This window comes from Simochromis diagramma, unplaced genomic scaffold (assembly GCF_900408965.1).
Source record: "Simochromis diagramma unplaced genomic scaffold, fSimDia1.1 OVJJ01000295.1, whole genome shotgun sequence".
In the NCBI taxonomy this organism is placed as follows: Eukaryota; Metazoa; Chordata; class Actinopteri; order Cichliformes; family Cichlidae; genus Simochromis; species Simochromis diagramma.
In genome coordinates this window covers 305254-327035 of record NW_024386799.1, presented here as the reverse complement: position 1 = coordinate 327035, position 21782 = coordinate 305254, and the positions used below count along the sequence as shown (strand labels likewise).

At 42.0% G+C, this 21782-nt stretch overlaps 1 protein-coding gene across 1 annotated transcript; it reads right to left on the bottom strand.

Annotated features, from left to right (window-relative positions):
- Positions 1 to 3547: 3547 nt before the first annotated feature.
- Positions 3548 to 19958, bottom strand: LOC120729363. The gene is made up of 4 exons (XM_040024892.1): positions 17783 to 19958; positions 8627 to 8911; positions 7171 to 7312; positions 3548 to 3674 (listed from the first exon to the last, which is right to left on the bottom strand). The coding sequence occupies exons 1-4, from the start codon at positions 17829 to 17831 to the stop codon at positions 3548 to 3550; spliced, it is 603 nt and encodes a 200-aa protein (XP_039880826.1). The 5' UTR covers positions 17832 to 19958.
- Between the last annotated feature and the right edge of the window lie 1824 nt (positions 19959 to 21782).

Here is a 21782-nt window from a genome sequence, read left to right as displayed (position 1 = left end):
TCAGTGATGAACAACTACTCAGATCATTTACCTAAGCAGTGCGCTTTGTCAAAACGAAGTGTGTGTTCATTACACTGACATTCTGTTCTGCAATTGTTATTTACTTGTATCTTATAATTTGACTTTACATACTGCTGGGTGGTTTGTAAAGTTTACAATAACTAGTATTATCATTATGCTATATTTTCAAAGATATATAATAATCTCAAAAGTAATGCCTTGGAGTAGAAAATAGTAATGCTTTATTAAAATTTAAAACTAAAGTACAGTATTTGAATGTGTGTATTGTGTCTACTGTTTGCAAATATTTCTAACTTTTATTTGAATATTCAGCTTTCTACCATCTTCTCTTAAAGGGTAATTGCCAGGTATCCCGCCCTCCCCCTTCGCACACACATGCACACAAAGAAAACACACAGTATAATTCACAGCCTCGTTATAGTGAATACATATTTATGCCATTTACACCATCAAACTTAAATTGCTAAGGATGAAGAACCTTTTGTTCTTTAAAGAACCATTTGTAATAGCTGAAGAACCATCCACAAAATAAAAAGGTTCTTTGACGTATGATGGTTCTTTAAAGAACCATGAAGCCATCTGAAGAACCATTTAAGAACCATAATTTTTCTGAGTGTACTTGCCACAAGTGCACTGTGCCACCTACCAATAGAAAGGAAAAGATAATGTGCATATTTCCACGAGAGAAATCCCACGCCTAGACCGTCATTGACTGCTGCCATGATTCTAGCCTACGTCACAGCGTCATGTGCGCCTTTTACATCCAACACAAAAACTGCAGTCGTGGTGCTTTCGATTGTACTCAGAACTTGGAAATTCTGCCTTCTGAATAGGAAGATGTAGGAAACACCAGACTGCAGATGAGCTGCATACAGGGCTGGACTGGGACAGAAAATTGGCCCAGACATTTTGACTAGAGACCGGCCCACCATTGTAGGAAAAATCATAAAGCCTTTGAATGAAAACAAATGCTGTTGTGACAGTGATGTACACTGTTTTGATGGTATATATGCATCAATCTATCAATCGTTTGTTGTAAGATTCAGATAATTATTTTTTTAAAACCTAGATATTTTAAATGAGAATAAGAAAGAAAAGTATTTCTTTGTGCCCCCCTTTCCCTGTTAATGCCCTACCTGGCCCCCTGGCAAAACTTTGCTAGACCCGCCCCTGCACATTTACCAGCTGTCAGCTACCTAAAAAAGGATCCTGGAGTTATTTGTCTCTCAGAAACAGTTCATAACTTCCCTTCAACTCATTCATGTCACCTAAAAGGTAAACCTGTTTCTCCATCACCTGTTCAGCTCTGATGATTCAGTAAGGACATCTCCTGGTTTCATGTTCATGTTTCCCTCTCACCAGATATACAAACCGATGACCAGCAGCTTTACAGCTGTGGCTCCAGCAAACATCAGCTGATACTAGAAATTGATATTAAATAAATTCTAACAACAGCTGATCAAGCTTAAACGTTCTGCTGTTGTTTAGCGCGACATCCGCTGGTTTCCTCTTTCGGCGCAAAGTGGGCGATAAATAAACAATAGAGCCGATCAGCTGATCATTGATCAGTTTTCATGATTGAAGTAGAAACGGGAGAGGGAGGGGGGAGAATGAGAGAAGAAGAGGCAGCTGTGCAGCAAAGACACAGTATAACTCCAGCTTTGTGTCTTTTTCATTGTAGCTGAATTACGGGACAAACTGTTCCCTGTCACCTCAATAAGAAACGCGTAATATTTTCTCTGAATACCAGACGGGACTGTTGGCAACTCTAATAACTTATGAACAAAATAAAGTTCAACATCATTAACTTCATAGCACCCACCCAGCTGTATAGAAACTCCGTCATGCTAGCTAGCACGCAGTACGGAAAAAGTCAGAATAACGCAAATAAACTCCACCTAAACTTGGTTTATATCTGACCCAGATAGACTGCAGGTCATAACTTCTTACCTGAAGTTCAGTTCACACTTGGACCGGCGGCCGCCTCGGGTCTCTTTTCCTTCTGCGTCCCTTTTCCTTCATCCACCTACTGGCCTCCACCACTTGCTAATGTTACTGAATCTGTGGAACCTCTGCGATAGCCACCACACGAAGTAACAAGTAACGACCCTATCTAAATCCCAGTAACGAGTAACGCGTTCCTGATTTTGGCATAATAACTAGTTACCGTGCTCGTTACCACAATAATAACGTAGTTACTGTAACGCGTTACTTAATAACGCGTTAGTCCCAACACTGTTGATGAGTGACAAAATGTTTCTCCCGCTGAGAGCGCTACGCCCAGATGAACAGAATCAAACTGTGGGGGCTGATAAAATCATGATTAGAAATCTTCTCAGATGTATTTTTACATTTTAGATCCACAGCAACAAAGTTCACAGCAGGATGTCTCTGTTAAGTAATTATTATGCCCATTACCTGCAAACTGTGAGGTACGCAGGTAATGTCAGGTAAACACTAGCTGTCTGAATCTGTTCCTTGTAAATGTGTGTATAAAGGAAATAAGGTGAAATACAGAGACTGGATGGATTTGTGCTTTGACTTTGACACCAAACATTTCTTCCTGTTAAAAGGGAGTTTTTCCTTCCCACTGTCGCCAAAGTGCTTGCTCATAGGGGGTCATATGATTGTTGGGTTTTTCTCTGTATCTATTACTGTATGATCTACTGTACAATATAAAGCGCATTGAGGCGACTGTTGTGATTTGGTCCTATATAAATAAAATTGAATTGAATTACATCCCATTTCAGGTACCTGGAACCTGAACCTTCTCTGGAAACCTGGGACGCTGGCGGGTTTCTCTTGCTTACCTATCTGCTCATCCTCTTTCTTTCTGCTCGCATGATGATTTCCTGGTTGAGTTTGTAAAGACTTTTGCTCAGGACCTTCTTGCTGTGCGGCAACAGTGCTAACCACCGTCCGCTGTATTTTTTCAGTCATTAAATCAAACCATGAAAGATCAGCTTGCTTCTCGTGATGAACCTGTCTGTTTTCGATTCCACATCAGGGTCTGCCCACTGGAAAGTTCAGGGATAAGGGTGGAGGATACTCAAACAAACAAAAAAACCCAGATTGCAACTCCAACTCTCTGTTCTAGTTAACCAGACCTTTCAGGCTCTTGTTCAATCAGAACCTCATGGAGTCTGAGTTAGCGAGACAGTTAAACATCCCTCTAGACCTGAGTGTGCGGCTATGGAAAAGTACATTAAGGAATCCCTCGGTGCAGGCATAATCCAACGATTGTCATCTCAAGTTGGAACTTCTTTTTTGTGGGGAAAAAGGATGGCTCTCTCTGGCCATGCATTTACTTCGGGGGCCTCAGTGATATTACCATCAAGAATAAGTACCTATTACCTCATTAGCTCTTCTTTCAGGCCATTTCACAGTGCCACCTCCGCAACGCTTACCACTTTTTCCAGATCAATCAGGGAGACAAGTGGAAGACCGTTTTAAACATGCCATTGGGGGACTACGAGTATTTGGTCATGCCGTCTGGGTTAACTAATGCTCCCGCAATGTTTCATGATTAGTTAACAATGTCCTCCGGGACTTCCTTGACAGGTTCGTATTGCTGTATCTGGATGATATCCTCATTTTTCCCAAAACCTGCGAGGAACATCAGTCTCATGTCCATGCTATTTTTCCAACGTTTGCTGGAGAATAAACCTTATGTCAAAGCAGAAAAGTGTGAATTCCATTCCTCATCAATAACTTTTTTCAGTTACATTTTGGCACTGGGGCAGGTGAAGACGGATCTGGCAAAAGTAAAAGCTTTCACAGAGTGGCCTACCCCTTGTACCCATTGTAGATTCCAGAAGCATCTCCAATGGGTTTTGGGAATAGCAAATTTTTATAGACGGTTCATTTGCAACTATAGTCAGGTAGCTGCACCACTCAAGTCTCAGCATGCATCTGGTCCCCCAAAACTGAAACTGCATTCACCAAACTGAAGTATCTGTTCACCACGGCACCTTTTTGGTTCACCCTGATCACAGTTATCATTGTAAAGGTGGACACATCAGAAATTGGAGAAGGGAGAGGTAAATGATGCCAAGTGAAAGAGAATGCTTGGGGGGGTCATGCTGCTGTCATGGTCTGTGTGAGCGGCTGTGGTTTCCCACTACACTCTGGTTTCTGCCTTTGGGTGAAGCCTGGTCAGCCTGTCCATTGTCCACACCTGACAGTAATCTACTAGGCTGGATATAACATCAGCACTCTCAACAACTCTGCTAACCTCCTAATCCTCGGATCATCTACTCACCCTTGCAGTTCAGTCACGTTTTCCTGGATGCTGGTCTTCTTGATTCACTCACACTCATTAATGCCTTTCGTCTCTTAGACTTACTGGACCACTTGGCCTGGATTCAAAGCTAACAAGTGTTCACCCAGACCTCACCACCTGCCTTCCCCAAGTTGCTTTCCAGTTACTGACAAGTAAATGGTAAATGGACTGATTCTTATATAGCATTTTTCTACTCTCACGGAGTACTCACAGTGCTCTATACAACACGCCACATCCACCCAATCACACCCATTCTCACCAACACTTAATCTGTACTTAGTGCTTTCTAAGTACATTCACATGCATTCATACTCTGATGGATGCATCGGAGAGCAAGTTGTTGTTAGTATCTTGCCCAAGGATACTTGACATGCAGACTGGAGGAGCCAGGGATCGAACCACCAACCTTCCGATCAGTAGGTCAGATCAGACCAGCTTTACCTCCTGAGCTACAGGAACCCCAAGTAAGACATTGAAGATAACCTTGTTCACTTACTGTAACCTCCACCAGTGATCTTTCTGATGCTGCTCTACCTCCGTTACAGTGACTCAGATTACCATCAACCAAGACCCATTTCCAGAAACCTACCATAGAGCCCACTTCATGCTCACAGCTTCAAGTACTTGACTTCTGCCATAGTTCACAGTTCATGTTAAAAAATTCCAAGTGTCAAGTTCCTGTGTGTAAATAAAGCCTTCACGTCTAGTAATATTCAGTTCCTTCACCTTTGTCTGTATTTTGGGTTCACCATGTTGCTCTGGCCACACCGAGGTAACAGATTTATATTTGAAAAACAGAGAGACATGGGGGATTGCAATAAAGATGAGACACAAACCAGACCTTAAAATAAGAACATCTGAAAACGATGTAGGTGCAGTCTGGTAGCTCAAGTATTTGCTTTAAAAAACAGAGTTAAACTCCTGGTTGTTAGAGACAAGTGAACAACTTGAGGATAATAAACCTGTCAGAGGGGCTGAAGGATCAGAGCTCATGTTCTTATAGGCTGCATCTGGATTGTGCTTTGATTCGAGTTGAAGACACAAATATTTCAGAAATGCTGACATGTCCTGCTGGAGAGAAATATTTAAAGTATCATATTTGACTAAGTGACTATTTTTTAATTTTTCTTAAAAGGCAGTGTTCTTTGAACTGAGCACCTCTGATTTATTTCCCATGATTTTAAGAATGAAGCGATGAGTTCATGTTTACTTACAGGGCTTTGTTGGAGGCTTTGACCACTGGCAGCAGCCTCAGAAGAGCCTCCTCTGAAGCAGAGTATTTCTTCAGGTCAAACACATCCAGATCTTTTTCTGATGACAGTAAGATGAAGACCAGAGCTGACCACTGAGCAGGAGACAGTTCATCTGTGGAGAGACTCCCTGATCTCAGGGACTGTTGGATCTCCTCCACTAGAGAACGATCATTCAGTTCATTCAGACAGTGGAACAGATTGATGCTTTTCTCTGCAGACAGATTCTCACTGAGCTTCTTCTTGATGTACTGGACTGTTTCCTGATTGGTCTGTGAGCTACTTCCTGTCTGTGTCAGCAGACCTCGTAGGAGACTCTGATTGGTCTGCAGGGAAAGACCCAGGAGGAAGCGGAGGAACAAGTCCAGGTGTCCATTTGGACTCTGTAAGGCCTTGTTCACAGCACTCTGGTAGAAGTGTTTCTCTACAGATTCTCTTGTTTCAGACTTCTTGGCGGTTGTCTGTCGTTCTTCCAGCAGATTGAGTCCAGAGTTGATGAAGGTCAGATGGACATGAAGAGCAGCCAGAAACTCCTGAACACTCAGATGGATGAAGCAGAACACCTTGTCCTGGTACAGTCCTCTCTCCTCTTTAAAGATCTGTGTGAACACTCCTGAGTACACTGAGGCTGCTCTGATATCGATGCCACACTCTGTCAGGTCTGATTCATAGAAGATCAGGTTTCCTTTCTGCAGCTGATCAAAAGCCAGTTTTCCCAGAGACTCCATCATCTTCCTGCTCTCTGGACTCCAGTGTGAATCTGTTGCACGTCCTCTATCATACTTGACCTTCTTCACTTTGGCCTGAACCACCAGGAAGTGGATGTACATCTCTGTCAGGGTGTTGGGCAGCTGTCCTCCCTCTCTGGTTTCCAGCACATCCTCCAGAACTGTAGCAGTGATCCAGCAGAAGACTGGGATGTGGCACATGATGTGGAGGCTTCGTGATGTCTTGATGTGGGAGATGATGCTGCTGGCCTGCTCCTCATCTCTGAATCGGTTCCTGAAGTACTCCTTCTTCTGTGGGTCAGTGAACCCCCTGACCTCTGTCACCCTGTGAACATACTCAGGGGGGATCTGGTCTGCTGCTGCAGGTCGTGTGGTTATCCAGACGTGAGCATAGGGAAGAAGCGTCCCCCTGATCAGGCTTGTGAGAAGTACATCAACTGTGGTGGGCATCGTAATATCAGTCACACTCTTATTGTTGTTGAAGTCCAGAGGAAGTCGACACTCATCCAGACCATCAAAGATGAACACAACCTGGAAGTCTTCAAAGCTGCAGATTCCTGCTTCTTTGGTTTCAGTAAAGAAGTGATGAACAAGTCCCACCAAGCTGAACTTTTCCTCTTTCAGCACATTCAGCTCTCTGAAAGTCAATGGAAATATGAACTGGATGTCCTGGTTGGCTTTGTCTTCAGCCCAGTCCAGGCTGTATTTCTGTGTTAAGACTGTTTTCCCAATGCCAGCCACTCCCTTTGTCAGCACTGTTCTGATCACGTCCTGTCTTTTGGGTGTGTCTTTAAAGATGTCTTCATGTGTGATTGTTGTTTCTGGTCTGTCTCGTTTCCTGGATGCTGTTTCAATCTGTCTGACCTCATGTTCATCATTGACCTCTGCAGTCCCTCCCTCTGTGATGTAGAGCTCTGTGTAGATCTGATTCAGAAGGGTTGGGTTTCCTGCTTTAGCGATGCCCTCAAACACACACTGGAACTTCTTCTTTAAGAGAGACTTGAGTTTAGGCTGACACTTCTGAAGAGCATCTGAATCAAAAAAAGGAAAAAAAGAAGGAAAAATACAAATCTGGTCTGAAGGAGCTATGTGATGTACTTTGGCCTTTATTTAACCTATCAAGTTTTTAATATACTCATTCTACCAGAAATCAAAAAGGGGCTTCAGGAATTCCTAAATGTAATTCCTGTCATGGTCCCCGAGCCTGCTCGGTTGGCCCTGTGTGGCTACATGTTATGTTTTTGTCTATTCTCTCTCTCCTCTCTCTCTGCTCGCTGCCTGGGCGGAGCTCATTGTGAGCTCCCGGCCTCCACCACCTGTAGGCAATCACCTGTGGCTCCTCACCTTGTTTGCTCCCACTACTTAAGGCAGTGACTGAGAGCACCTCGCCGCTGGACTATTGAGTAACGCTCGTCAGTGCTACTTTAGCCTCAGCCAGTTTTGAGCTCTGTCCGTGAAAGTTCCGTGCTAACTCTTGTTTTCTGTATGCAGATCTCTCGTGCTTGGTTTGGGGACTCTGGACGCTTTTCCCCGACTCCTCTCTGCACCCCTGGGAACCCTGGCCCCCTTCTCCTTCACCTGTATATAGTGCGCCTGGAGTGTGTAAATAAACCTGTTTTTCTGAGACTTCAGTCTGCGCCGAGTCCTCCCTGCTCCGCCGTGACAATTCCTGAAAACAGCCACATTAAATGTTTTGAACCTCCACACCTGTATTGCTTTGCAGCTTTTCATATGTACCGGATGCCAACATGTGCAGGCTAAAAAGGTTTCTGCTTTCTGTGCCTCTTCTCCAAACTTTGTAACCAAAAATAACAATATTGAAGTGTCATAATGTTCCCCACTGCTATATTATTTAAAGAAGCATCTGAGGGAGATTCAGTAATTCACATTTAATTCTTGTCATAAATTACGATGGTGAAAGATAATGTAAACCCTTTCTGGCCACAATTTGCTTTATTATATGTAAATGTGGCATTTTTTTTCATTAAACATTTAAGTCAAATGACCGATGCTTAAAGAGTGTCCTCTTGTTAGAGAAACACTCTGACTTTTCTTTTTTAAGGCAATCAGTTTGCATGGTTTTTAAAAGTAAGGAACACTTGTGTTTAATTAAATGCAGCTCACATTAGATCTAAGTAGTTTCACACGTTTATGACGATCATCAAAATTCCTCCATGTAGTTTAGAAAATACATTTGCAGGCATGTAACAAATCCAAACATTCGTCGTAGAATGACGTTCTTGCCCTCTCCTTTTTCTTACAATGAATTCTGAGGTTTCACTTTCACATCTCAACAAACTGCAAGGTGACCATTTTTATTCATGGTATATGATACATGACCTCACCTTGTTGAGCAGATGGATCAGAGTTCAAACGCAGCTGAGAGAAAAGAGAAGGATCTTTGATGTGAAGATGCTTGATTGTTATCTTGCATGCTTTGTCTCCTTTTTTCCTCACTGTGTCGATCAAGCTGCGTGCCTTGTCTGCTCTGAGTGGGTTCCCCTCTAGTATCGATTCTTCCTCCAACTTATTTAAGACACCATCACTTACAAGGGCCTCAAGGAGCAGTTTAAGGATTTCTATTGTTACCCTCCAGACAAAGGCTGACCGTACCCTGGCAAGCTCCTCCTCTACAGGAAGAAGAAAGAGACATAAACATGCCTCTCAGTCGAAATCATGTGAAAAATACAGTGGAACCCCGACTTATGAATACCCCATTTAACAAAAAATTCAAGTTACGAAGGCAATGAATGGCAATATTTCTGCCCGTGGTACGGCAAAATGCCCGTGTAACGAAATCCGCTGGCTCTGATTGGCTGAGCCTACAATGCCCACAAGGCCTTCCGAATCATGTGACAACCCCTTGGCTTCCGTACTCGTGCTTCACTGTTCCACTTGAACGATGTATTGTTGTTCTAGTTAGCAATTAGCCTATAGCCTATCGTTCAGCATCACCTCACTCAAAAGGTGCAATGGCTGCTTCGACTTAAGAAAATTTTCGACTTACGAAAATTTTCGACTTACGAAAGACCCTCGGGAACGGATTAATTTTGTAAGTCGGGGTTCCACTGTATTCTAACTTTGTTCAATTAACACTTCAACATCTCATCAACAAATACTGAATTTTAGAGTGTGTGGGGTTAAAATGATGCCTGCTTAAAATGAAACTGAAGAAAAAATTTAAACTGAAAAATAATATTGTAACCGATACACAGATGATCTGTATAGCATACAGCTGTTCTTGTCACAAACAAGGATGCAGTGTATGGGCAGAAATCTGTGCCATCAGAAACTGCATTTGAATTAGAGATGGCACGATATCACTTTTTTATGTCCGATACCGATACCGATATCATGAATTTGGATATCTGCCGATACCGATATGAATCCGATATAGTGTGTTTTTTAATCAATAAAACTGTTTTTTAATATCTTGCTGCATTTTGTATAAGTTCATACTCAAGTTTAAATAAACAACAGCACTAAAGCTATTCTGTTATACCTGTGTGTAAAAAGTACACTGCGCCCAAAATATTTCATAGTTCAGCAATACTGATCAATCTAATAAACTTAAACCTGCTCCATCCTCCCTATTCTGGTATTTTAAAGAGTACTTAGCAGAAATATTAAGCAACCTAACTAATAGGGTTCCAACTACCAGCAAAAAAAAAATAAAAAATACGGAACCACCCTCCACTTGATGGAGGGTGATGCTTAATCGATGTAATCAACTTTAATTTGATGCAGTGTGAAAAAAAAATGCACAGAAATAAATTATATTTTCAAGAATAATTAAATAGATTCAACATCTTTCTTCAACAGAATTGCAGACTGCACAGATGGTACCTTCCCAAAGGAAAAAGTACTATAGCTTACTAGGGTATATTAGACTTAACAGTTACTATATACAGTAATGGACTTCTATACATTTCACATCAGATTAAAACTTTGGGTGTAAGATTCAGATAATTATTTATTAAAAGCTCGACATTTTAAATGAGAATAAGAAAGAAAAGTATGTCTTTGTGCCCCCTTTTCCCTGTTAATGCCCTATCGGCCCCCCTGGCTAAACTTTGCTAGATCCGCCCCTGCACAGTTACCAGCGTCAGCTGTAGAAAAAGATCCTCGAGTAGAAAGTAATATTAAATAAATTCTAACAACAGCTGATCAAGCTTCAATGTGCTGCTGTTGTTCAGTCGCTGGTTTCCTATTTCTGGTGCAAAGTGGGCCAAAAGCAAAGAAGAGAGACGGACTCGCGACAGAAAAGCCGATCAGCTGATCGTTAAGCAGTTTCATGAAGTAGCGGCAGGAGAGAGAGAGAGAGAGAGAGAGAGAGAGGCACTTGCTCCATATATCGGTTGTTAAGCTTAAGGCGGGAATGCTTTACAAACATTCAGAGAGGAACTTACACACTTGCTTTACTTCTCTCTGGGATAACTTCCTCGGAGATGAAATGCTGGTTTGGTAGCGAAACTACAAATACACACAGCCACTGTATCACGTGACCACACTGCTCCGACGTGCTACGGTTATGAGACGAGTTACGCCATGTCGCAAGTTTTGTGAGGTGCTTTTTTGATATTTAATGGATCGGATTACATTTTTTTATTTCTCGCTGATATCCGATCCAGTAATTTAGGTCAGTATCGGACCGATACCGATACGTAATATCGGATCGGTCCATCTCTAATTTGAATAAGTTAAATTTGAATTTGAATTGCTCAGATTGAATCTGAATTGTAACTTGAATAAATGCTTTTGAAAAATGAATTTGAATTAGTCTAATTTGAAATTGAATTTTATATTTTGAAAATGAATTCATTTGCTTTGAAATTGCATTTTATCCTTTAAAAATTCAGCTCTCGAATAATTTCAGTTTCACTTCTCACCATTCAGTTTCAGTTCTACAATTCAATTTCAGTTCCAAAATTCAGTTTTTTGGAACTTACATCCGGTTCCGGTTCAAGCGCAGATTAATAGAACTACGTTTTACTAGCGGACCGAAAGTGTTACCGATGGGAATCTACAGCGTCTTGAGCTGAATTAAGACTTAAGAAGTCATTCGTCATGTCGAATGACCAGCGGATAAACTCTCAGGTTGGTAATAAATGTATTACATGTATAAGAACAAGCGTCATGTCAACAAATGATAGCCGTAAGGTAACTTTTATGCTTATTGTAGCTGCTAGCTAAAAACGCTAATTTAGCATAGTTTGCCCTGAATTCAGCTTTGACAAACAAATATGATCGACTGTTTCTAGTAGAATTCCAAAGTTGTCATCGTGTACCCTCTCAGAGTACCCCCTCTGTATGCTTGCAGAGACCCTACAGTAGGGAAACATGCAAAACGGTGTCCAAACCTTTGTATTTTAGCTTTATTTATGTCTTGCACAGCATCCCAACTCTTTAGCTAACTTAATAACTTTAGCTAAAGTGAATAGTTAGTCTAATTCATTAGTGCAGCATTACTGGATCACCTCTGTTTGAAGTGATATAATGTAATCAACCAAAAGTACCCTGATGTATGAGTCTTTGTTTTCCAGGTGGGAGAGGTAGTAGTGAAGGGCAGCAGCGATGGTGTCTGATGTGGACCTGTTGGACGAGTAGGCACACTGCAGGGGTCCAGAGTGTCTGTGATGTTGCTCTGGATGTAGGTGGCAGATTTCTTTTCTCATGTATTAATCACATATTTAATTATATCACATTAGTTATAGTAATATCACTTTCTCACTGTACCATAGTAAGAGCACTCCTGTCACTAGTTTACATGCATGTGGAAAGTTACCACAGTGAGGCCGTTGTAATGGGAGACGTTAAACAGATAGTGAGACTCCTTCTGCTTATCAGGGATGTAACTCTTTAGGTGACGGCCAAGCAGAAAACAAGGTCATAATTCTCTCTGTGAGGGAGGAGCTATAGCCCCCCTGAGAGGGGCAACATGTGAGAGTCTGTGGATGTTCTTTGTGTGTCTGTATATAAGATGTAAGGGCGGTGCCACAGAGATGGTCCTGGTGTTTCACTGGGATGCTCTCTCCACATTGCAATGTGTTTATTAAACCCACTTCAAATCAAGCTCACTGGGTGTGTTGCAGACTATATAGTTAGTGTAGTTGTTGTTTTGTTTTGTGTGTCAGTTCTACTACTAAGTGTCTGTAATGTCGGGTTCTGTTTAGTGGTTGAGAGGAGGCGGCAAAAACACTTAGCAGGATAGTCAAAAGAATACACACTCACACTGGCATTGGGAATTCCACAGTGTGTCCTTTAATGCACCTTAATGCACCTGCATCGTGACCTATGAACTTCTAACCTCTGCGATTTAATTGTACAGTTTGAATAACATGACTGAAAAAATCACCCAGTGTTTGCCCAGCTTAACGTAGACTGTTTAAACTAAACAAGCTGCTGTTACACATAATAAACCCTGTCAGCCGCAGTATTGCCTTCTGTTTTAACAGTTAAAGCAGTAGAGACGAGCTGTTTGCATGTGCGTAGAACTCTAGCGTCATTAACCAGGCTAGCTGTTAGCTTATAGCTCACGCTAGCTAACCATCCATCCATCCATCCATCCATTCATCCATCTTCATCCGCTTTATCCGAGGCCGGGTCGTGGGGGCAGCAGCCTAAGCAAAGAGGCCCAGACCTCCCTCTCCCCAGCCACCTCCTCCAGCTTATCCGGGGGAATACCAAGGCGTTCCCAGGCCAGCCGAGAGATATAATCTCTCCAGCGTGTCCTGGGTCTGCCCCGGGGCCTCCTCCCGGTGGGACATGCCTGGAACACCTCACCCAGGAGGCGCCCAGGGGGCATCCTTGTCAGATGCCCGAACCACCTCAGCTAACCAGCGAGCAGTTAAAAGGACAGCTGAAGCTGACCAAAACACCCACAAACTTATCTCACTACGACGTAGCGCAGAAAATATGACTCGCAGCTCGAGCTGGACACCGCTGCTGTAACATAAGACTGACATCCAGCTAACCACAGCTAAAAAGATATTTAGAGAAAACTTACCGTTTCCTCAGGTTACACGAGCTGAGTTGTTTCACGCTGAAAAGTTGTTTTGGCTGAAGACATAGCTGTTCTTTTGTGCTGCTTTTAAGCGAAACATTCTTTGTATGTGAGGAAAATGCTGTTCACCTGTTCATCCTCTTCAGCTCCAGCGTAGACAACCGGCTCTGCCATGTTTTCATGTGTTTCTTCTTTCCGTGTGTCGCTACTTTGATACGCTTGGGCGGCTCTGCCCGCCACAGTTTCAAACTGGTCATGTGACTGCATGGCCACATCTGATTGGTAAAAAAGTTACCGGAAACTCCACTGGCGGCATGTAGGGCTGGGTATCGTCACTGATTTCTAGAATCGATTTAATTCCGATTCACAAGGTCCCGAATCGATTCGATCCATGATTCGATTTAATTCGATTCGATTCGATTTAAATCTGGGAAATTTTGACAGTCAGAAATATTAGAATTCAGATCAGTACATTTACATATTTTTGTATCAATAAAAAGGAAGTTGACACACGCAAGACTTTATAAAAGGTGTGAGCATCAAAGCAGAGGCCTTTGTGTCAAAGTAGCTGAGGATAAAACAGAAAAACATGAAGGTGATTTTCCTGGCCTGGGATTTTATAAAAATATTCTGCATTACATCAAAAACGAAAGAAAACCATTAATCAACATATGAACATCACCTCTGAAGTTACAGAGGTTTTATTAGAGACATGTTAAGCGTTTTGCATTTTGAATAATTTTAAAAAGTTTAAATTTGTTCGGTATTGAACAGCAGAAATGAGGTTTTCTTTTCGGAAGAATGTAAAAGGGAAAAAAAAAACAGCGGCTGACAGCGCTGTAAACAACAGTAGACTGGTGCGTAACAAGCAAGCGAATAATGAAGAAAGAGAAACTGTTCTTGAAGTACAGAGAGAGAGAGAGAGAGAGAGGGGAGAGAGAGAGAGAGAGAGAGCTGTGCATCACGGTGGAAGCAAAACAGTAAAAGTCAGAGTGAATTCATGACGATGTTTATGTGAAGCGTTTGGATCTTCATTTGCTGCTGGTTTGGTCAATATTGTTTGGAGAGACATCAAACTAACAGCTTTAGAATCGGCGCATAAAGGGCATAAACACAAAGCGCGGACCCGACCGTGAGAAAGGCGACATCTAACTGATTCTGATCCGCGGGTCGCGCTGTGTGTTTAGGTCTATGTGCAGAATTTGTGTTCCTGCTCTCATTTACTGTCTTAGCTGTTTGGTGGTTCTTGAAATTTTGTGAGATGTCACCTGAGATTCTGGCATTTCGGGCAAAATAAATTTATATTAAAAAAATCGATTCAGGATTTTAATGAATCGATTTTACGTTATCCAAGCCAGAATCGATTTTAATCGATGAATCGATTATAAAAACCCACCCCTAGCGGCATGTTATCTAATGTGTTAAACTAATTATTTTTAACAAGTAACGAGTCGAATTTTGGAAATGTAGCAGAGTCAAAGTACTGTTTCTTCTTCACAAATGTACTCAAGTAAAAGTAAAAAGTATCGTGCAAAACGGGTACTTTAAAAGTACATTTTTTTTCCAAAAACGTACTCAAGTAAATGTAACGGAGTAAATGTAACTCGTTACTACCCACCTCTGCAGACGGGCAAGTATACAGGTATATTATGAACAAATATACATATATAAAGATGAAGCACTGTGAGGTAAACAGATCTACAGAGTGCTATGAAAATATCTACAGTAGTGGAAGCGTAGCTCTCTGAACAGACTGTAACAGTGTACACACTATAACAGAGACTACACCATGTCAGTGTCCTAAAACTACAGCAGTAACCAACGTGGTGAATGTTGATAATGAAAGGATCATGGTCACTGGGAGGAGGAGTGTAGAAGGGTTAGGTGAGTGTGGATGGAAAGGCTCAGCGGGGACTGAGTTCAGTAGGGTAACAGCTGTGGGGAAGAAGCTGTTCCTAAACCTGCTGGTTTTAGTCTGAAGGCTCCTGTAGCGCCTCCTGGAGGGGAGGAGGAGCTGGAAGAGTTTATTGGCAGTATGAGAGGAGTCCGAGAATGATGCATACTCGGCGTAGACATCTCTTTTTGAGCGTTGTGTGATGGAGAACTTTGCTTTGTGTAATGTTATAAATACTTGGATAATCCTCAGAGTCTCTGGACTTTTACTTAGAGATATTATATTCAGTCCTGTGGATAGTTATATATTTAAAAATATATTATCCTCTCTGGTTACTCTGGTATGAATGACTCTGAATCACTTTATGGTAAATAACACACTATTGGCAAAAATAAAAAACTGTGAAAGAATTCCAGATGACAAGTCTGTAGTTTGACGTACAAGTGACGACCTTTGACCTTCATCAGTTTTTATTTAATTGTGTCAGAGAAACTCAAACGTGCTCTTCATGCAGCTGAGTACATTCAGTGTTTAGAACGGAAGCTGTGCAGGTCTGAGATCAGCAGCTTTGTGAAACACCAAGCTGAGGTCCTGTTAATGCTGATATATAGTGACACAGTTACATTTCAATTTAATTCAATTTTATTTATATAGCGCCAAATCACAACAACAGTCGCCTGAAGGTGCTTTATATTGTACAGTAGATCGTACAATAACAGATACAGAGAAAAACCCAACATTCATAACATTCATATGATACATGGGTGATTAATCCTTTTGACTTTGTTTTTATCCATAAAACAGCTGCAGCTTTCACTACAGCACATGTGGTGCTTTAACCTTTGTACTGTTTGCATCAGTTCATTCTGCAGTTAATATGTGAACATGTTGGATGATCTGTCTGCTGTCACTGGGTGGTGCTGAGGTCTGAATCTGAGGGCAGCTCCTGTAATCACAAAGAGAACAGAACCATCACAAACTGAAATATAAAGTTTATCTCAAATCTGAAATAGAGCTGATCCTTCTGTCCTCACACACCCAGGATCTGAAGTTCTTCTCTTACATTTCTTTAGTTCTTCAGCTCTGCTGACATACGAGCTGTTTATTTTTTAAAGCCGTATATACCAACAGATTTTCCAATATAATGTTAACCTTTGAGTTGTTGGTGCTTTGTGAATGTGAATCTGCATACATGAGCAGACGGAGCAGGTTTCAGTCCTGGTTCAGTCTGCTGCTGCACCGTGGTCACCAACATACAGAGGTATCATAACAAATATTAATGCTTTTGTCCCTCTCAAAGGATGTAAGCTGTACTGCACATGTAACTTTGTGAACAATACCTCAATAAGAATGATTCAGACTGTTTTATTTAACCTGAATATTTGAAACAAACTTAGTAAAAACAATACACAGAGTCAGTGCTAAAAATGTAATCAGAGGAAAAATGAAACACACATTTTAACTTAAGCTGCCAAGCAGAAGTATTTGGTTTGAGTACATAAATATTAGGCTTTGCTATTTAATCTGTGATTAATGATTAATGAGGGGTTACTAAAGTGCAAGCCTTTTTTAAAATATGTGTTAATATCCTTACAGATGTGGCAAAAGAGTGAAAACGTGCTGCTGTTTGCACATATTTCATAATCAGCTCTGCACAGGAGCTGCAGCAGAGTGCAACCTGTTGCTCTTACAGTGTAATACTCATAATAAAAGTACAGTAACTGTGGTTAGTTACTGACTGAGCAGCCCGGTGCGTTTCTGTTCATTTCATTCACCTGCATAGGTTAGCTAAACAAACTTTACAAAACAAGTTTTGCCGATAGCCGAGTGCCCATCTTAGCTTAGCTAGCTAGCTAAGGATGTTAGCTACAGATTAGCTTACAAACACCTTTCACTTACCAAAAATATTGTTGCGGCTCTCAGGTCCTTCTGTCAGGCAGACACTGAAGAACACCTGAGTCTGTCAGTTTGAAACAGTCGGTAAACGCTGGACCTCCTCTCAGCGTCCCCGCTCTATGTGCCGTTCAGAGATACGCAAGTTTCTTCATGACTGCGGCTGCTGCAGATATTAGGTCGTCCATGATTTCTACAGTCACTGGTCAGCAATATAATGTGCGCAAACATATGTGGCTCATATATGTGGCTCTGAAGCCCCGCCCCTCAAGCGCACCCTCAGATGCCGAAGCAGTGCCAACTAATTGAAGCTGAAAAAATAACTGTACGTGGAAAAAAAACGATGTAAGTGTGAAAACCACATGAACAGGGAGTTTTTTCTTTAAATTTCTATATTTATGTTTTTTCACTATCATTTTTTCACTTTCAATACATTTGTTTCAGTTTCAATTTTTTTTCAGTTTCATTTTAAGGTGGCATCGTTTTAACCTCATATGTGGGTTTGAAGTCCAAAAAAGTCCAGTTGTTTCTCTGCCAAACTCCTTAGACTGGAAGTTCTCATGTTATATTAATGTCCCACAGAAAGATTAAGGCAAAGATTAGGACAGGTTACAACTCGTGAATTTTATGTACTTGTCACAGTTACAAAAAAGAATCTGCCTGAAGTCTATACATCCATACGTCTCATCATACAAAGCACTGATCTCCTACCTGCTGATGGAGCTGCTTTGGCTGGCTGTTCTTTAGGTTCTTCCATCATCTTTCTATAAAAACACGAGAAGATGATTTTACCAAAAGAAACAGTGAACACAGTCTGGGTGTCACATCATATGAATTTGTGTCATGGTTTAGTGTACGGGCCACACACACTGAAACTGATCTGTGTGAAAGAACACATCGATGACATGTGAATGCAGTGATAACCTCATCATAATAGAGGTTTTTACTTTTTCACATATTTGTTCAGTATAATGATTAAATAATCTGACAATACAAACCTAAAATACTTTGTTCCCTGTCTGCGACTTTGTGCGTCTCTGCTGTTAGTGCTTAAAGGAAGTTTTAAACTTAAAATCCTTCCCCACATATGTGACTGTGGTCTCTGGGGCCATTATCCTGAAACACTGGGGCTCAGCCCTGAAAGCTTTGCTATCTTCACTTGATCACAGCAGCTGTTTAAAGTTCTTGAGTTTGACAGGGAAGTGAATGTAAATGTGAGACACTGTGTGCTCACAGCTAAAGGCTGCAGTCAGCTGTGTCAGAGCGTCCAATGATCCTTTAATAAACACTCAGAGCTCCATGTTGATGAAGCTGTCATGTGTGCTGACATGTTCACAGTGTGACTTCAGAGCTTCTATTGAGCCATAATGGCTCCTTTAAACTGGCTCTGCTCTGTCACATGCTCACCTCTTCTTCACTGCCTCATCAATCTGCTGCGCTCTAACTAGTGCTGACAGTTTAGTTCTTCATAAAGTTACAGGAGGATAAAATAAACATGAGATCGTTGAAATAATCTTGTCTGATAACACGTGAGAACAATAAACACTGTAACACAAACTGAACAGTAATGTAACGACACTCATCTCTCACGTCTGCACTAAACTAAAACGTCACTACATCCACATCTAGTTGGTTTTAATGGAGGCGGAGTCTCCCTGCCCAGTGCGCGCTCAGGATAATTAACTTGTCACAACACAGGAAGTGAGCGCATGTAAATCAGAAAGTGTCAGGTTGCCTAGCAACCATGACACTAGCGTCTTGAAACGCACTGAGGGAAATGAAGTGAAAGATCTTCGTTCTAACTGACAGGTTTCACTGACACTCAGAGACCTGCAACAACATGAAAACATATCACTGTAACACTCAAAACTGCAATCATATGAAATCATAAGTGAAGGACTGTGATGATGTTGTGTTATGGAGAGTCTGCTGAGTCCAACCTCTAAGAATTACCAGTCTGGACTTTAATGATAGAACAAAACTCAGACATCAAAGTTTCTCACATTACAGAATCAGATGAACAGACATGAAGGGATATTTGTGGTTTTATGCACAGAGTCAGAGTCAGAGGTGTTCCTCATGATGTTTGGTGATGGAAACAGTCTCATCGACGTTTCCATCACCAAACTAGAGAAACTAGTAGCTGCATGCAGCAGAGTTTAGCACAGCTGATCTCTGTGATGCATCAACAGGAACAACATGTTGTTAAACAGGACTGTATAAAGACTCAGAGTCTGACTCACACCTGAACAATGAGGCTGTGCAGCATCGTCCTGTCACACCTGCTAAACCACTCGTATCAGTTTGAGCCCAAACAGTAACACGGTCACATGACCGACGAGGCCAACGCGCCCAGACGAACGTCTTCCTCGTGGAACTAATTTGTTCCTGTTATCAGATTTGTGAGCAGCAGCTGAAACTACCACACGAATAAATGTTCTTCAAACTGTTTGATTCCAGCCAATCAATAATCTATAATCATGATTTGTCTTCAAACACAAGAGCTGAACGTGTGGTTACATTGTAACCTTGGTTCTCTGAGTGAGAGACTCTCTCTCCCCTCTGTTACATATGGAACAGAGGGGAGAGAGAGTGTCGGTGTGATGGAGAACATCAGGTCCAAACATCACAGAAACAAACAAACTGTTAAAGGAGGAAACAAAGCAAACTTACAGTTTCTTCACACAGAGACACCAACAACAAGCTCCACTGTCCCACTCTGATCCCGTCTCCTCCTCTTTTATTCTTGCTCTGAGCTCTTTTTGGGTGTGTGTTTCTGTCTCCACCCACAGGAATGCATTGATACACTGTTGATAACGACACGAGAGCAGACGTGTGACAGAAAACAGAAAAATAACCTAAACAGCTAAATAACATAAAATAATTAGAATATTTATTAATATGTTTAATTTCTCTTTAAAAACTTTTCTGCTCCTCAAATCTTTTGCTCAAGTTCAATCTAAGGAAAGAAAACCATCTTCTTTAAGTTTCTCAAAGAAGTCCACGATCTGTAGGCTCATGAAAATTCATTTTGTTGTTCTTTGAGCATCGGTCGATCTACGTCCCTACCCTCACCTATGGCCACGAGCTGTGGGTAGTGACCGAAAGAACAAGATCGCGGATACAAGCGGCGGAAATGAGCTTCCTCCGAAGGGTGGCTGGCCTCTCCCTTAGAGATAGGGTGAGAAATTCGGCCATCCGGGAGGGGCTCAGAGTAGAGCAGCTGCTGCTCCACATCGAAAGGAGCCAGCTGAGGTGGTTCGGGCATCTGACAAGGATGCCCCCTGGGCGCCTCCTGGGTGAGGTGTTCCAGGCATGTCCCACCGGGAGGAGGCCCCGGGGCAGACCCAGGACACGCTGGAGAGATTATATCTCTCGGCTGGCCTGGGAACGCCTTGGTATTCCCCCGCATAAGCTGGAGGAGGTGGCTGGGGAGAGGGAGGTCTGGGCCTCTTTGCTTAGGCTGCTGCCCCCGCGACCCGGCCCCAGATAAAGCGGATGAAGATGGATGGATGGATGTTCTTTGAGCAGAAACACCAGAGTGTAGAGCAGGAAAACGATCCCAGCAGGACGTCTCTGTTGGGGAAATATCCCAGTTATTCCCCTGAGCCTGGTTAGTGAACTGAGTCAGAGCTGTTCATCGATCCTACAGGTGCTAACATACAAACACGATCAGCAGCTTCTCTCATATGGAGAACACACTTTAACATCTGCAGCAAATCCTGTGTTTTATGTTGATGTGACCAACATCTTGTGTTGAGTCTTTGAAGATGAGGAGCCAAACACAGACAGTGGGTATAGAAGGACTGTTTATTCAGGGCTTTAATACGACTGAACTGATGCTTCACATCCTGTTTAGAGACGATCGACCAACACAGGCTCAGTCCTCACTCATCACACGGACTTCAGTCACACTGGGATCAACAGAGGAGACTGTTCACCATCACAGTTCAGCAACAATAATCAGAGCTTTTCTCTGCCCGTCTTTGTGAGGATCACATGTTCTGACACACAAAATATCTTCTGCTTTAACTCGTCTCTCTTTTTTAGTTTGGTTGTCGTGTTTTTCACTCTTTGTTCCTGTCAGTGTCAAATATGAGAGCAAACTGTTTTGTGCAGGAGCCAAACCAACACCAAGCTGACCAAGAGAACCTATAACACCACCAGAATTTATTATCCACACTTTACTGACAGATTTATGTGCAAGTAAAGCTGTTTTTTTTAATTATGTTCACTGCGTTCAGCCAAGGAAGCATTCGTTCTTGGAAGTTCACGAAACGAGTAAATCCAGTTCAGCAGAGTTCCAGTTTGTAGCACAGCTGATCTCTGTGACGCATCAACAGTAACAACAGTAGGGGTGGGCCATATAAACGATATAAATTTGGCCAACGATAGAGATTTTGACTATACCGCTCTACCGCAATAGCGCATGTTGATGATGTCATCAAGCTGCGCCTGTTTTGGTCGAAAGCATCGCAGCGGCTAAAACCATTATCATCTGCAAATTATGGCGGACGACAGTCACAGCAAAGAGATGAAGCACTTTTGAAATATGGGGAAAGCCAAAAACTGCGCTTCCTCCACTTCCGTAACATTGATTCATTAATGTTGAATTCTCTCGCAACTGTTCTATTCCCATGTTGTTGCAGTATATTAATAACCAAAGGGGGAAAGTAACGAATTACATTTACTTGCGTTACTGTAATTGAGT

Bases quoted from the DNA above. Each gene is read 5' to 3' on its own strand.
- LOC120729363 (XM_040024892.1), bottom strand. From the start codon at position 17,831: ATGATGGAAGAACCTAAAGAACAGCCAGCCAAAGCAGCTCCATCAGCA. The intron at 8,912-17,782 runs GTAGGAGATCAG...TTCTTCCTGTAG, and splicing joins CAAAGCAGCTCCATCAGCAG to AGGAGGAGCTTGCCAGGGTA. The intron at 3,675-7,170 runs TGCAGAGGTCAA...TTTATTCTCCAG, and splicing joins TACATCACAGAGGGAGGGAC to CAAACGTTGGAAAAATAGCA.